The 16,100-nt window shown below is 37.1% G+C and overlaps 1 protein-coding gene across 20 annotated transcripts in view; it reads left to right on the top strand.

Annotated features, from left to right (window-relative positions):
* DMD (dystrophin) overlaps positions 1-16,100 on the top strand; it is a 1,854,857-nt gene that overhangs the window by 364,512 nt on the left and 1,474,245 nt on the right. For all 20 annotated transcript variants that reach the window (XR_010919130.1, XR_010919131.1, XM_067545076.1 and 17 more), the window contains exon 2: positions 15,819-15,880. Coding sequence is in view for 18 of the 20 variants with exons in the window: in XM_067545076.1 (XP_067401177.1) it covers positions 15,819-15,880 (62 nt within the window). In the remaining 2 variants the exon portion in view is untranslated. The remainder of the gene's footprint in view (positions 1-15,818; positions 15,881-16,100) is intronic.

Raw genomic sequence — 16,100 nt, 5'->3', positions numbered from 1 at the left:
CCTTGTTTTCTCATTTTTACCATATAATTATAAAATAAATCAACTGGAATATAAATAGTATGCTTACATTTTAGTGTATAGTATATAGAGCAGTATAAACAAGTCATTGTCTCTATGAAATTTTAGTTTGTACTGACTTTGCTAGTGCTTTTTCTGTAGCCTGTTGTAAAACTAGGCAAATATCTGGATGAGTTGATGTATCCCGTGGTTGAGAACCACTGCTGTAAAATACCACGCTGAACAAAAAAAAAAAGAATTAAAGCTTTTAATGACACTTTTAGGAGGTGTCTGAGTTCAGATAGCTGATGCATGTCTCTGGCAGCCCATACAGGTCCTGATCCAAAGCTCATTATATAGTCAATGGAAATTAGTGTCACCCAGGATCTTAGATCTAAGCCATACAAGAAGCTTTGCAAAGGAAAAGTGGCTTGTCTTTAGTATTATGATCCATTTTTCTATTACTTCCTTTACTATCTTCTAGATGTCCTTCCTCTTCAGTTGCTCTATTTTTTTTAGCTAACTTTATAACCTCAACAAGGCATTGAGGTTATTACATCGTTTGTGTTCTCAACAGAGTCCTAACTCTGGAAAAATTCTGTTGGGTCTGTTTTTAATTATCTCATGTTGGAGGAGAATAGATCAAGAATAGTATGAGGTTAATCAAACAAGCTATTTTTGAGTTAGTGTTGTCAGAGGGATGTTTTCTTTTAAATTTTTTTTGGCTCTTTCATAACTGAAAAATGGCTTTGTCTAAAGACCAAATATTCTACACTTATTTCCCTCCCTCCGTTCCACCTCCAGGGAAGCATAGTTTTTAGTGTTTGAAATGCTTGGGCCAGATCCGGGTCTGTCTGAGCTCTGACCCCAGTTTTCCTCCCGCTCCCATCCTTGGCCTGCCCCAGGAACTCCCCCTATGCCTGCTGCAGAGGGAATGGTTATAGTACATCAGCAGAATCCTCAGTTGCCCTTCAGCATAATGCTGAAAAGGGGATGAAGGCGACAGGATTTGATCCCTTGGTCTTCTATTACATATTTCATTATTTTTCTACCAGCATTCTCAACTTCTGTACAATGTTTGTAGAGTCTGTAAGCAGCATGCTTGCTGACATAGTACATGGCCTGCAAAATATACTATATGAGCATCATTAGAGACATTAAAATGTTCACAAGTGCAGCCCGTACCTGACAATCCAGTAGAGGGACCACTACAAAACTCCTAAACCCTATTGACCACTATGGCCTTTTAAAAATACTCAATCACTTCAATGCTCCTCGAAGTCTACATGATTTTGTTGCATTATTGGTCACTCAGCATCTTCAATCTGTGTGTCACAGTATAAAGAATTAAAAAGCTATTTATTGAAATACTTAATTTTGTAAATAAATTGAGTTAATACAATGTTATTCGAACATAAATCTGCCAAATCATTTTACAGTAAGGAAATTCAGTCTGTTTTACACCAATCTGAATCACTAACCTCACCCTACCCAGCCTACACACAACTACATACTGTACATCATCCCTATCCCAGAGAAAACATTACACATCGATTTATGTACGTAATCCAACCTACTTCTTATAGGTGGTAGGTAAATGGAAATATTTCACTTTGGCTCTCCAGTTGTGTGCCAGAAGTCACAACTGGCATTTCACATACTGTCCTTGCAGCACTTTTCTCCAGCTCACCACTCAACTATCAGTAAAGACCACACTGTAGACCAGGGGTGGGGAACCTCCGGCCCGCGGGCCGGATCCGGCCCACGAAAGAATTTGATCCGGCCCACGGGCGGACGGGCGGGAAGTGCGCGCCGCCGAAACCCTGCCGCCGTCTGCCCATTCTCGGCGGCGGCGGCAGCTCGGAGGTGGTTACTGGTCCACGGCACCCCGCGGACACTGTAAAACCGCGCCGCCGAAAAGACGGAAACGGCGGCGGCATTTCGGGGGTGGAGTCGGCGGCGGCGCGGTTCTGTGGGGGGGTCGGGCAGTTCCCGCCGCCGAAACCCTGCTGCCGTTTGCACCTTTTCGGCGGCGGCGGGGGGAATTCGGCGGCGGAATCGGCGAATTGGCCCGTGAATGCAGGTAGCAATATCAAAATGGCCCTTGGCAGGGAAAAGGTTCCCCACCCCTGCTGTAGACCATTGGCCCCTTATCTTTGTTTTAAAGTTGCTGCCTATTTCATTAGCTGACCCCTAGTTCTTATGTAACGTGAAGGGGTAAATAACACTTCCTCATTTGCTTTCTCCACACCATTTATGATTTTGTAGACCTTTATCATATCCCCTCTTAGTTACCTCTTTTCTAAGCTGACCAGTCTTTTTTCTTTCCTCAGATGGAAGCCATTCCATAGACCTAATCATTTTTGTTGCCTTTCCCTGTGCCTAATATATATATATGGCAACCAGAACTGCACTCAGTATTCAAGCTGTGGGCATGATATGGGATTTTATAGTGGCATTTTTCTATTCCTCTCCAAATGGTTCCTAACATTGTTAGCTTTTTTTGACTGTTGCTGCACTTTGAGCAGATATTTTCAGAGAACTGTCCACGATGACTCCAAGATCTTTCCTGAGTGATAACAGCTAGTTTAGAACCATTCATTTTATATGTATAATTAGGATTATATTTTCCAGTGTGCATTACTTTGCACTTGTCAACAGTGAATTTCATCTGCCATTTTGTTGCCCAGTCACCCAGTATTGTGTGACCCCTTTGTAACTCTTTGCAATCATCTTTGGAGTCAACTATCTGGAGTAATTTAGTATCATCTGCAAACTTTATCAGGTCACTGTTCACTTTCTTTTCCAGACCACTTATAGATATGTTGAACAGCACAGGTTCTAGTACAGATCCTGGAAGACCCCACTATTTACCATTCCATTCTGAAAATTGAATGTTTATTCCTACCCTTTGTTTCCTACCTTTTAACCAGATACTGATCAATGAAAGGATCTTCCCTCTTTTCCCATGACTGCTTATTTTGCTTAAGAGCCTTTTGTGTGGGACCTTGTCAAAGGCTTTCTGAGAGACCAAGTACACTATATCAACTGGCTCACACTTGTCCACATGCTTAGAGTTCTAATAGATTGCTGAGACATCATTTCCCTTTTCAAAAACCGTGTTGACTCTTTTCCCCATAAAATTGCATCCATCTGTGATTCTGATTATTCTATTCTTTACTGTTGTTTCAATCTATTTGCCTGTTACTTAAGTTACACTTACTGGCCTGTGATTGCCAGGCTTGAGCGGGGAGACTTTAAAAAAAAAAAAAAAAAAAGTGTTACATTAGCTATCCTCCAGTCATCTGGTAGAGGCTGATTTAAGCAATAGGCTACTTACCACACTTCGCAGTTCTGCAATTTCATATTTGAATTCCTTCAGAACTCTTGTGCACATACCATTTGGTCTTGGTGACATATACTGTTTGTTTTATCAATTTGTTCCAAAACCTCCTTTATTGACACCTGAGTTTGGGGCAGTTCCTCAGATTCATCATCTGAAAAGAATGACTCAGGTATGGGAATCTCCCTTGGATCTTCTGCAGTGAAGACCAATTAAGAGACTTAATTTAGCTTCTCCTCAGTGACCTTGTCTTCCTAGAGTGCTCCCTTAGCACTTCAATCATCAGTGGCCCCACTGATTGTTTGGCAAGCTTCCTGCTTCTGTTATACTTTTTAAAAATTGCTGTTAGTTTGAGCCTTTTGCTAGTTGCTCTTCAAATTCTTTTTTGGCCTGCCTAATTATACTTGACTTTCCAGAATTTATGCTCCTTTCTATTTTCCTCAATAGGTGTTGACTTCTAATTTTTAAAGGGTGCCTTTTTCCCTTTAACCACTTCTTTTATTCTGCAGGTTAGGCATTGTGACTTTTTTTTGCTTCTATTATTTTTTTTTATTTAGTTTGAGCCTCTGCTATAGTGTTTTTAAAAGGTGTCTATGTGGCTTGCTGGCATTTCACTCTTACTATACCTTTTAATTTCCATTTAACTAGCTTCCTCATTTTTGTGTAGTTCCCCTTTTTGAAGTTAAATGCTACTATGGTGGGTTTATTTGGTATTTCCCTGCACAAGGATATTAAAGTTAGTTACATTTTGCTTGTTATTATCGAGGGATCCAGCTATATTCACTTCTTAGATCAGAACTTGTGCTTCACTTAAGGCTAAATCAAGAATTGCCTCTCCCCTTGTGGGTTTCAGGACTAGCTGCTCAAAGAAGCAATCATAAATGGTGTCTAGAAATTCTCACTGCTTACTGTATCTTACTCTTTCCACATCCACTTCTTTCTCTTCCAGAGAAAGAAAGAATTGAAAAAAGCATACTTTAGACATATATTCAACATGTTTTCTTTTAAAATAATGTACAAGACCAGAGCTTCTAGAAAGGAAGATATATAAAACAGCAATTAGATTTTAATTCAGTTGGTTTGTTTAGTCTCGGTAGAGAACCATTCTTTGGGGATAAATTTTATAAAGAGTGATTAATGAAAATGGAGTCTAATGAGGCTCAGTGTAATTGAGAGTCTGGAATCATTCACCTTTTATCAGGGTTGTTATAATAAGGGTTGATCATGTATGTGTGCTGTAAGTGTGTGTGTATAATGCACAATTACAGGCATATACTCCACTCATTAATAACACAACTTCTGCTGATACATGTCTCAGTTGTAGGTCATACTATTTGCTGAGAGACTAATTGGGTCATATGAAATAAAAAGTAGACAGTAGTCAGTCAAGCAGATTAAAATTGCCTGTTCTCTAATTGGTTTATACAGGGGCATGAGAAATAAAGTAATTTGGAAAATTACTGACTTGTATTGTCAGCCACAGGCTTCCACTCGGTAATTATTTTTAAAACTTTTGTCTATATAAAATAAAACATTTTCAGTTTCACTGAAAAAATTTAGTGAAGATCCTCTCTCTAAACTTTCTTGCCTGTTCTCTGCCTATGTGCTTAAAATGTTCTCTTGCTTCTACTTTCTTCTAAATACAAAAGCCCTGAAAGAACTGAGATGTTGTATACAAGTATTGTATATAGTAGCTAAGTGTCATGGGGATCCCCAAGTGGTGTTGCTGGAAGTAGTACAATGATCCCACTGTTACACTGAAAATGCAACATAAAGTCTGAGTTAAATGCTACATGTGTTTCCATTTTCTTCTTTTGGTCAGCCATTACTTATTTTAACTCTTGCTGTTTCTGCAGCTCCATTTTCTACATGTGGGCCCAGTATGAATTTGTAACTCCTGAGCTTTGCCATTTATTTCTCCTGCTTCTTGTACATTCTCTTTTATGGGATCATGAATATACCTTATTCCCCCTTTTCCCTGGTCTTTTATCACCTGCTTTCTCTGTGTTTTTCAAAATCGGTTTTCAAGATGACAACCCTAACCTATGAGTCATCATCCTAAAACCAATCACTTTATCTTCCATTTTCTTAATGAAACAAAAGAATTGTAGAATTCCCACCCAAAAAATATCAGTACGATCATTATACAGGATTTAGTCTGTTTAGTTACATATTCTTGTTTTTTATTATTCTCTGCTTTCTTATATATAGTAAAACATCCACACAATTTGCCTCTCTGAGATCATTAAGAGTCTGTCTACTTGTCACCCGAAAAGTGATCTGCCCTCAGGAAAAAAGTTCTCATGAGCAGTATTCACTTTTACTCACTTTGCTCCTGTAGCACAGCTTTCATTTTCACACTATGCATAACAATTTTCCCTTATTCAAATCCTGCAAAGCTTCAAACAGCTTAAAATATTTTTTTGGGAAACTGCTCAAATACGAAGTTTGCCACAAGTGCTGTAGCCCCATAGCTTTTCACATAGCTCTGACTGGAGGATCTTGAATGAGCAGGCAGTGGAGATTCAAAACAAGTTTGGTAATAATAGAAGTATTAATAGAATATATTGTAACCTTGAGCTCATTTCAACAATTCCTACATCATTGGTACCATGGAGTGACAAAATTTATTACATGGCATCAATGTATAGTGATGTTATATAACATACAGTTTGATCTAATGAGGAATTAGCTGACTGGGATTTTCACATAGCTAGCTATTTATCCATCATCATGTTGACTGTCACAGCAGTTAAGGATAAGCTACAACGTTTAAATCTGTCCTGAATAAGGGGCAGCACATAGCTGCATTTTCTCATGAGCAGACCAGAAAATGAAGTGTGATTCCAGTCACAGTTCCTTCCCTTCCCCTCCCCTCGTGCAACTTCCTCTGGGAGAGGAGCAGCCCACTCCCCATCATGTGCCCATCCAGATACTCTGGCTAGTTAGTCAAAAGTCTGAAGCAGCGTTCCTCTCTCCCCCACTTGAGCCAGTTAAAAAATTGAACCATTTTTCCTCAAACTGTGTGCCCTTTTTTGTTAGAAAATGTATACATTTAAAATCTTTTCACCAGTTCTACTTCCTATCCCCTTTTCTATCTACTTGCTTACAGTGGTGATTAGCTACTACCTTCCCTCCCTGAAATCAGATTAACAATCTAAGGGGGCTGAGCAGAAGAATAATAGGGTGGTCTTTCTCCTCATTCCCCCTACACAGCCAAATAAGATGTGACAAGATAGCCTTTAGAGCCCTTAGACATGGGGATAAAGAGGTTTATGAGCACAACTGTTCTCCATGCATTCACAGTTTTAAAGGTCTCTAAATCTGACACCAGCAGGCCTAGACTTCAGGAAATGGCCGGGGAGTTGGCCCTGTATTTTGTGTAGAATATATGCTGCATACTTTTCGAGGGTGTAACTGGCTGAACTCTAAGGCAGTCCTTATGATAAAGAACATTTTCTATCAGCTTCACACACGACTTACTCTGCAAAAATAAATTCTCAAATCCAATTATATACTGCAATATTCATCGTAAAAATTAATTCATCAAGTTAATTTGATGAAAATTATTAAACTGCAAATTTTTTACATGGTTACGACTATCAGTGTTCAGAAACAGAAAATTAAAAAGTTTAGTACATTTTTAAAAATGGCCTGTGCCTTAGATTTTGGAATAATCTACAAATTAATCTTTTTTTTTTTTTTTTTTTAATTGGAGATTATAAATCCAGAAGGTATCACTGTGATCAGCTAGTCTGACCTGAATTAGTTCCTATTTGAACTAGAGCATATTCTTTAGAAAAGCATCCAATCTTAATTTAAAAATTGCTTGTAACACACCCCTTGGTAAATTGTTCCATTGGTTAATTGTCCTCCCTGTGTAAAAAAGTGGTTTAACATGAGAAGAAATTTGAAGAAGAAACAAGAAATTTGTTTAATTAGAGGGATCAAGAAAAAATGTTAGAACTATCAAATCTCAATGGGGTTATTTTAAAAATCAATTGAAAACTTACCAACAGGTTTACTTGCAAACGCTAAGAATATGCAATCTATTCTAGCAGAACAAGTGGTATAAATTTGGGAAGGATATGTTATGTCAATCATGCATAACAAAGATACTCCTTGATCTCAAGGCAAATCTCAATATCATCATACTCTGTGAAACCCTAACCATGTAAAAAGAAAAGATCACTAAAATTTGCATTAAAAAAGCAATTAATTAAAACAAAAAAAAATCTCAGGGTGAATCTTCTAGATAACTTGCTTGACAAAATGAGGTTACCATAATCAATAACCTGATGAATTTTCTTGCACTATTGACTAACTTTGGTAACATTTTCCATATTATCCTGGGTCAATTCTTAATATGATTTTAAATCTCTGGGGAAGTATCTTTTAGCTGTTGTAGAATAATAGGCTTCATTTGTACACACATCTTTTGTTGTGTTGTAGTTAATGTATGTTAGATCATCTTTATCAGTATCCTTTAAGAGATGATGATAACACGATTTCATCAGTGTCTACTTGGTGAACAGAGAAATAGATAGCATGGTTCATTCATTTGATATTCTGGAAGATCCAACAAGCAACTACACCGGAACAGCTGGTAGCAACAAGCGTTGGTATTTATGTTGATAAGTGTTTGCCGAGTGTGTTAGTTTTCACTACTGTAATACAGAATGGAGTGAAAGAAGGACGTACAACCTCATGATCAGATAAGGTGGATCATGTACAGTGTTCAGAAAACAGCATTATTACATTAATTTCTTTTTAAATATCAAGGAAATTTGTGGAAGTATTACTAGACAAGTCTTAATATGCCACTATGTGCATATCAGGACAAAACATAGGTGTTAGAGGGATGCTGTCAATGCCAGAGGTAAACTAGCAGTTAGCTACCAAAATATCTGCATGCATATATAAACAAACCTGCTTGCATTGGAAATTATAGACTGCAACTTTAATAAAACATTAACTAAATGGTTGGTTACCCAGAATCAAACTCTGTCCCAATGTGTGAAATTCACTCTTGTGCCAATGGCTAGCACAAGTCTTGCCTAAACTCTCAGGACATCAGATGCCTGGACATAACCTGTGTGTCCCTTGCAACTGGGCTACTTGGCTTCCTGACCTGACAATCATTTTTCCATGAGGAAAATCTGACCTGCCTATGAGCATCTTCAGATCTGTCTTTGCTCATTTAGCAACCCTTCTCCTTCCCACGGCACCTAATCCATTGGTACAGTTTAGCTGCTTCACTTCCCAAATTGTTTATTTTAGGTTAGAGGAGATTTAGCCAGTTGGTTGCCAGGAACAGCAAAAATGATCTCCTTGGAGCTGGCAATCTGCCTTTTCAAAGTATGAATAATATTCGATTATATGTTTTACCTGTTTGCAGTTTCATGCTTCCAGGGAATTCAAATCTGTTTCTTCTTCCATTGGAAAAGCATTCTGATTTCTTATAGAGGGGCAACTAACCAGTGGTCTGATGACAATGACTTACTTATGGAAATAAGCAATGACGTATTTGTTTATATGCACAAAGAAGACATTACATAGACTTGCAAGCAAATTTCTGTGTAAGAAAAGACAAATCTAAGTCATGTTTTGGATCCAGAGAACCTAACTTTCCCTTTAATTTGTCCAACTGAATTATTGTTCTTTTTTAAAAAAAAGTTCTTGGTATATTCAAGCATATTTTAAGTAAGCTGTATTTATGAAGGGAATGATTAATGATCAAGCTGGCAAACAATTTTTTAGTTTTCATTGTGCAAAATAATTCAATTTATTTGTTTAAATTTGAAAGCACTCTAGATATCATTTATATAAAACCAAGATATACTTAAATGAAATCAGAGCTAAATATGTACTAGCTACTAAATATGTACACTGGCTTTCAATAAATACAGAAAATTGGAAGTTACCATTATAGCAACAGCATTTGTTAAAATTTTGCAAGTGGATGTAGAAAGAATTTGTTTCTTTAAATTAAAAAATAACAATGAACTATCGAGTTTCTTCTATAGCAATTATTGCCATAAATAACTGCTTGTCTACGCAGGAAAGCTAATCCAGGTTAAGACAGGGTATGAGTCTTAAACAGAAGCTATTCCTGATTAACTCACAGTGTGAGAGTTATTTAGCAATAGTTAATCAAGAATAGCTATTCTGGAATAATTTACCATGTAGACAAGCCTTAAATAATGATCTACTCGTTTTTTCTCACTCATTCTGATTGATTGTTTCAAATGTTACTGCTAGAGATGGATCCAATACGCTAGAGACAAAAACACCCGTGAAATTTGGAGAGATTTAGAACTGGAACCTAGATCTGGAGTTAAATTTTGCTCCTATCCCATCTAGTTGTTATGGTTCTGGGTCATATCTTGTTAGCAATTATGTACCCTTGAATTTTTGATTGCTTGGAAGATTTTCCTGAAGTGATTAGTGAAAACAGAATCCTTGTCACTGTACAAATAGTATTTCAAAGAAAAGGAGATGCCATATAATTTAAGTCTGGTCTACACTTAGAGTTTCACTGGTTTAAAATAAAGTTGTCATTTGAAATCAGTTTAGTTAAACTGGTGTAACTGTATGTGGACTCTTAAATTTAAACCTGGTAATTTAAATTGAGGCCATGTTGGTAAATTTGTAGGCACAAGCTAAAACAATATCACCAATTTTAAAATGATAGAAGTATGTGCATGCAGCGGTTAGATAAATATCAGCAAAGCATGCTGGGAGAAAGGGCTGTAGAAACCTGGTCTTAGCCCAGCTTTGGAGAGAGCTAGAAGGACTAATAGTTTTTCTTAAAGGAAAGGGCATGTTGTTGGGGGCTTGTCTACACTGAAAATACTATAGCAGCATAGCTGTAACACTATAGCACTTCAATATAAACATTGCCTATGCTAATGGGAGTGGGATTCTCCCACTGGCACAGGTACTCCACCTCCCTGTTGACCTAGCACTAGTTATATGAGGACTTAGGGCAGCTTAACTGTGCTTCTCAAGGGTGTAGATTTTTCATGCCCTGACTGATGTAGTTAAACGGACCTAATTTTCTAGTATAGACCAGACTTCAGTGTTTGTTAGATCTTCTTGGAGAGGACAGGGGGAGGACAGGCCAGAATGCACATCCAACCCTGTTGGGGAGGGTCTGTGCTAATTTCACTCTTGAATTTGAAAAAGGACATTGAAGCATTGAACAGCATCTCAGGAGGAGAAGCGTAAGCGTCTCCAGATGACTGGGGAAGAAAAAGCCAAGTAGGGAAAATTTGGTTTGGTTTGCCCAGGAGAGTGGCTGTTCCTTTGGTTTGGTCTGCAATAACGCTGATATACTGCTGTACCATTTCATAGTGGTGAAAGAATTTTGACTTGGTCTGTATAAATGAGTCATTAGAAAATCTTACATAGTTCTCATTCACAATCACAACTGTGTCCATCAGTTTTTTCTTTTCTCATGTATGTTTTTTTTAAATATAGTTTCTTTTATAAATGGTAAATCTTGTTTGATTAAAGGACAATCATATAATGTTTTCTAATCTGGAGGAAAATGTAAAGAACTTTCATTGGGGTAATAGATTGCAAATGTGAAATATTTCATTAAGCAGCTATGGAAATTGTATGCTAACCATACATCATTAGTAGTAGCATCCTCAGTCCTACTGAGGGCTGATTGCATGATCCTAAGCATCCTTCACTGTACCACTTGTGCCTCTATTAGCGTTGTCACCTGATTAACTTTTAGAACTGTCCCTTTCCCACATGATTAGTACTGTACTTCCTTTTCTTTTCTAGTCACAGTTTCACATGGACTCTGCCCTGGAAAAATACTTCTTTCAAATCTAATGCCCAATTTAGCAAACTTAAGTGGTTTTGCGATGCAGTCTATATTTTGCTGCTCATCTGAACCATAACCTATGCACAATATCTGATGCATTGAAATGCTAAAAGAAAAAAAAACCTTTTAAACTAAAAGCAAGATCTATGCACTAATAACAGATGGTATAGTGCCTGAAAACGATAAATTTCAAGCATCAACATATGTTTCTCTCACTTTGTCCATTTATATCTGTGGACCCCAAAATCACCATCTTTATCTGCATGAAAAAAGGATAAGCATAGACACTAAAATACATGACAAGGCTTTTGGAAAAGAATGGAGTGGTGATAAATTTTTGTTGTGGAAAATGATTACAAATTTGCACATTATAATGTAACAAATTCCTCAAGGTAATTTCCAGTTTTTCATTTTTAGATTCATCCAAATAGTGAAGTTGAGATCCACAGGAATTCTGATTGACAGCTTTAAAGAGACGTGTTTAGTAGACACAGTATATTACCCTGGGACATCTATAGAAATTACATACCTGACCACTTGATTACTCCTGTTGCTTCACAGTAAAAACAGCTGCAAGTGCATTCATCTGGCTATCACTAAAGTATCTATTATAAACATAGACATTCAGAAGTGGTAGGTTGGTGTTTTTAGCACATTTCTACTACATCCAGAGAAATGTCATTTAGTTACCACATCTAGCATTCAGTCCATCAAGCTAGGTAAGAAAAAAAGCCTGTGTGTGTTTATACTTCCTGCAGGGAAACTGAATGTGCCATATATTAACACAAGATTGATTCTTTGAAGGGTAGAGAGGGAGGCTGCCACATTGTTGTGGGATAAACTTGTCAGAACAAGCATCTAGAAATAATAGAGATAAAAAGAAAGTATATTTGAATGATTTGTTAGATGAAGATAGCAGTGGAAGAGAGTTGTGTATGGAAATGTGGAAAGATAGCAGAGCATCGCTTGGACTGTAAGAGAGTCTAAGTCAAATTCAAATGGTTGGATTTAACTCCAATATTACTCAGGAGACCCTGATCTTTACTAGCTCAATGGGCATTAATTAATCTGTGATTAGCAGTTTAATGTCTTGCATGTAAATCTGTGGAGAAATAACACTGTTTCTGAATATGTTATACAGTAGCCCAACTTGGGAAAGAAATTAAGCTTGGGCACTAGATAATAGCTTTGCTTCCCTTCTTCCCCTATATAGAATCACATGTACTCTATATGAAATCATCCTGTGTTTTAATACCATGCTTAAAGCTGCACATTGGGATGGTATTAAGAGACATTTAAACAGAAGCAGTTGTGTGTTTAGTGTTAATTTACTTTTACATTTTACATGAAGGTCCTGTGAGAGTTTGTGATACAACATCAAATCAAATACATGCATGACTTCTAGCTCTACACCTCCTTTATATTTATGCAAAGAGCTCCATCTCCTATATATCCCAGATGCCTGGGAGACAGCAGCACTTGTGTTGCAAGCCTATGACTGACATTCAACCCAGCAAAAAAGGGAGGTGGTGTTACAATCACCCACTCTCAAAGGCACATACCCTATAATAATCAAAGTGATTTGCAGATGGTGTATCCTGTGGAGTCTGGACCCTTCATTGCTGCCCAATGGACAATAGATAAAGTTGCTAAAAATGTCACTTTCAGCCAACAGCTGTCTAGGAAGGAAGCAATTACCACTGCTTGAGCTATTTAATACTAGAAAAGACAAAAGTTTAGAAAATGTATTTTTGGGAATAATCCTGTATTGGCAGGAGAATAGATTGATTGATGTAATGTGTCTTTTTCCAACTTTGATTTTTTATTAAATGGTTCCAATTACAGTGTATTCTGTTTCAAAAAAAGATGAGCAAAATCAGAAGTGAGCATGTTTGGTCTTGCAAAATGGTTTATCCCCAAATCTTAACATTATCATATATTCAGATAAATAGTTTGTGTTTTGACCTTTTTCTAATGACTTTGGCAAATTTCCAGTAGGGACAGCTCATAAGGACTGCTTTTTTTCCCAGGCAAAACAGTGAAATGTTACCCTGTTTAAAATTCATGAATACTTGTGTAACTATCATTTCTCCGAGCTAAACACTTCCAAAGGGAAAATTGGTGGTTTTGTAACTACATCTATTATAGCAATAATATTTTTGATTGGCAAGCAGAAAGTAAACAAGAAATTATTGTAAAAATTGAATTACATCCCAAAGCCTTGGATTGTGTAGACTATTACTCTCTATATGGCAACTCTAGACTTTGCATTTTAAAATACATATTTAATTTTTAAAAGATACTGGGAATTAAAGTATGATGAATTTTGCCTAAAAATAATAGAAAGTGTTCTTCCAGCCATCATTTCAGTATCTTTTGAAGGCAGATCTTCCGGGTTCTTAAAATGGTGTGATTTTTACTACTGAATGATTTGACATTTTTGCTAGTCAAATACAGATTGATATTCTATGTTTGTAATGCACTTTATATGGTATAATAAACTATACCATGTGATGAAAATGATAAAAAAATAATGATAATTTATTGCATAGAATAGTCTTATACAAAATGTAATAAAAAAGTAAAGATGAAGTGAAGCTGTTCACTTAAAAGACATTCACATTGTATTATTTACTCAACAGATACATAAAACTTCACTGATTAATGTCAAATGGTCCCTAATGTCTTCACAATCTATTTTAAATCTTTCATTTTATTCCTAATTTCTACATGAAGATTTTTTTTTACTTTCTGACAATTTTTGTAATAAAATAGTTTTCTCTTTCATATTCATATTTCTATCAGTATACTTTATTGTTATAGGTGAAAAACATTCCTGTGAAAAGACACATTTAGTGCTAATTATTTAAGCAAGGTTTCTGAGAACAAAAGATGTACTTGTATCACAAAGCTTTGCTTTGTCTTGTCTCATAGAAAGAAATTATTAATGCTGTGAGTTCCTCATGTAGTTCATCTGTAACTGCCTTTCAGAGTCAGCTTAATCCATTAAAATTATTAATTGCTGAGCATTTCAGATGGGAATAAATATTAGTTTTTATTTTTAAAATGTGGTGAACTTGACTGTTCACAAAAAGGAAAGAGAGATGGCAATGGCTGAAGCTTCATTTAGTACAGGCACTGGGCCACACTCTCCACAAAGCTCCTGCCTGTGCACTTCAGTTCTGATATAAAATAATCCTACCATTCTACTAGCAAAGAGATTCCCATGTTTTATTACTTACAGAACTGTCTCTAATAGTTTTGTGATGTGGACAAATACCCATTAGATACTAGGTTGAAGTGACTCATTTGTTTCTTATGTGTGAAAGGGCCTGAGTAGTGTAAAGGGACCCTAAAAGCCCTGGTTATGGCTGGGGAAAAATTCGCCTGGCACAAGCCCTGTAAACATAGCTGTAAGGCTGCCTTCCTTGGACTCCGTCCCAAGACCTGATGGAGGGGGCCTGTTGGGGAAGGGTTAAGGTTAGGAGGGGCTATATTGGGGGGCAGGGCTGTGTAGGGTTTGCAGGAAGTATTACAATCCCTTAGGGCAGCCCAGGGAGGCTGCTGTCACTTAGACAACTCTAATCTCCAGAACAGCCCGGGACTGGGAGGACTCAAAACACCTTAACCACCCTCACACCCAGACTACAAATTCTATGCTATGCCTCATAGGGACACAGCACGGAATCTCATTGATGATCCCTGTACAGATATGTGAGCAGATGTTTGCTCCGAATTGGGCACCCATGAGAGCAAATATACTAGCTATTGACACACTGTGCTGCCAATGCTTTTCTGTAATTGGGTGAAGTGGAAAATCTTTGAAGGGAAATGAAGGTCAAGAGGCACAAATGTTTTCTCCTCTGGCATTTGGGGGCAGCTCTCCAATTGCCAATCTCTTCCTTGTTGGTTCTCATTGATCTTGCCTGCTCTGTGTATGTGTAGAAAGCTCCTCCTGCAGTGAGTTAAACAGTAATGATTTTCTAGATCATGCAGGTCCAGAATAGTAGGCAGAATATGAGAAGGCATATTTAATAGCTTTTTAAAAAGAGAGAGATTGTTGTCCTGTAAGCCAGGTACTGAAATAATATCTCAACCCTCATTTAAATGGGTTGTATTTATTTTCTTTAATGCAACTTTCACTATGTTTAGCTTTCTAAAGTAATATTGTTTAGTGAGGATAACTTTGGACTCGTCAGCTCTGCGCTGCAGTGTGGTCTACAGGGTTGTGAATTGCAGAGCGCACCAAAACCCTGTACTCTCGCTGCCCTTTATGGACACTGCTGGCACAAACTAAAAGTTACTTAGTTCACAGTAATGTCGTTCTCTTTCAAACAGGACTGAGTTAACATGAACTAGGTACCTTTTCACGCCAGCATTGTCTGCACAGGGCAGATAGAGTGCAACTTTTTGGTGTGCTCTGCAATTCACACCCTCCATAGTATGCACTACAGAGCATTGTAGATGGGACCTTTATTTAATTATACAACGTCAAATATTATATACAATTTTTCCTCATTGGAAACAACCATTCATAGTAATATTGGACATTTTTTAAATTTTCCTTTGGTCAAAACCTACATGATATTATTACTCTGTTCAGCAACAACAATAGATTCTTTTATATTTCTTTTACAGATGAAAGAGAAGATGTTCAAAAGAAAACATTCACAAAATGGATAAATGCACAGTTTGCTAAGGTAAGGGAATTTCCTGTTTTCCTTAATAAATCAAAAACCTATTATGTACATATAGGGTGAGATTTTCAAAAGAGCTCAGTTCCCACAAGTGGAATCAAATTTTCAAGAGAGTTTACTGAGCACTTTTGAAAACCTGGCTCCTTCATTTAGTTGCCTAAATTGGAGCTGTGCTCTCTTGAAAATATGGCCCTTAATAGTGAAAGCTTTCACGATAATCCTT

This window comes from Emydura macquarii, unplaced genomic scaffold (genome assembly GCF_026122565.2).
Source record: "Emydura macquarii macquarii isolate MOO-44397 ecotype Brisbane River unplaced genomic scaffold, CSIRO-AGI_Emac_v2 contig_1043, whole genome shotgun sequence".
NCBI lineage: Eukaryota > Metazoa > Chordata > Testudines > Chelidae > Emydura > Emydura macquarii.
The sequence above is the reverse complement of the archived record's forward strand: the minus strand, read 5'-3'. Positions and strand labels throughout refer to the sequence as shown.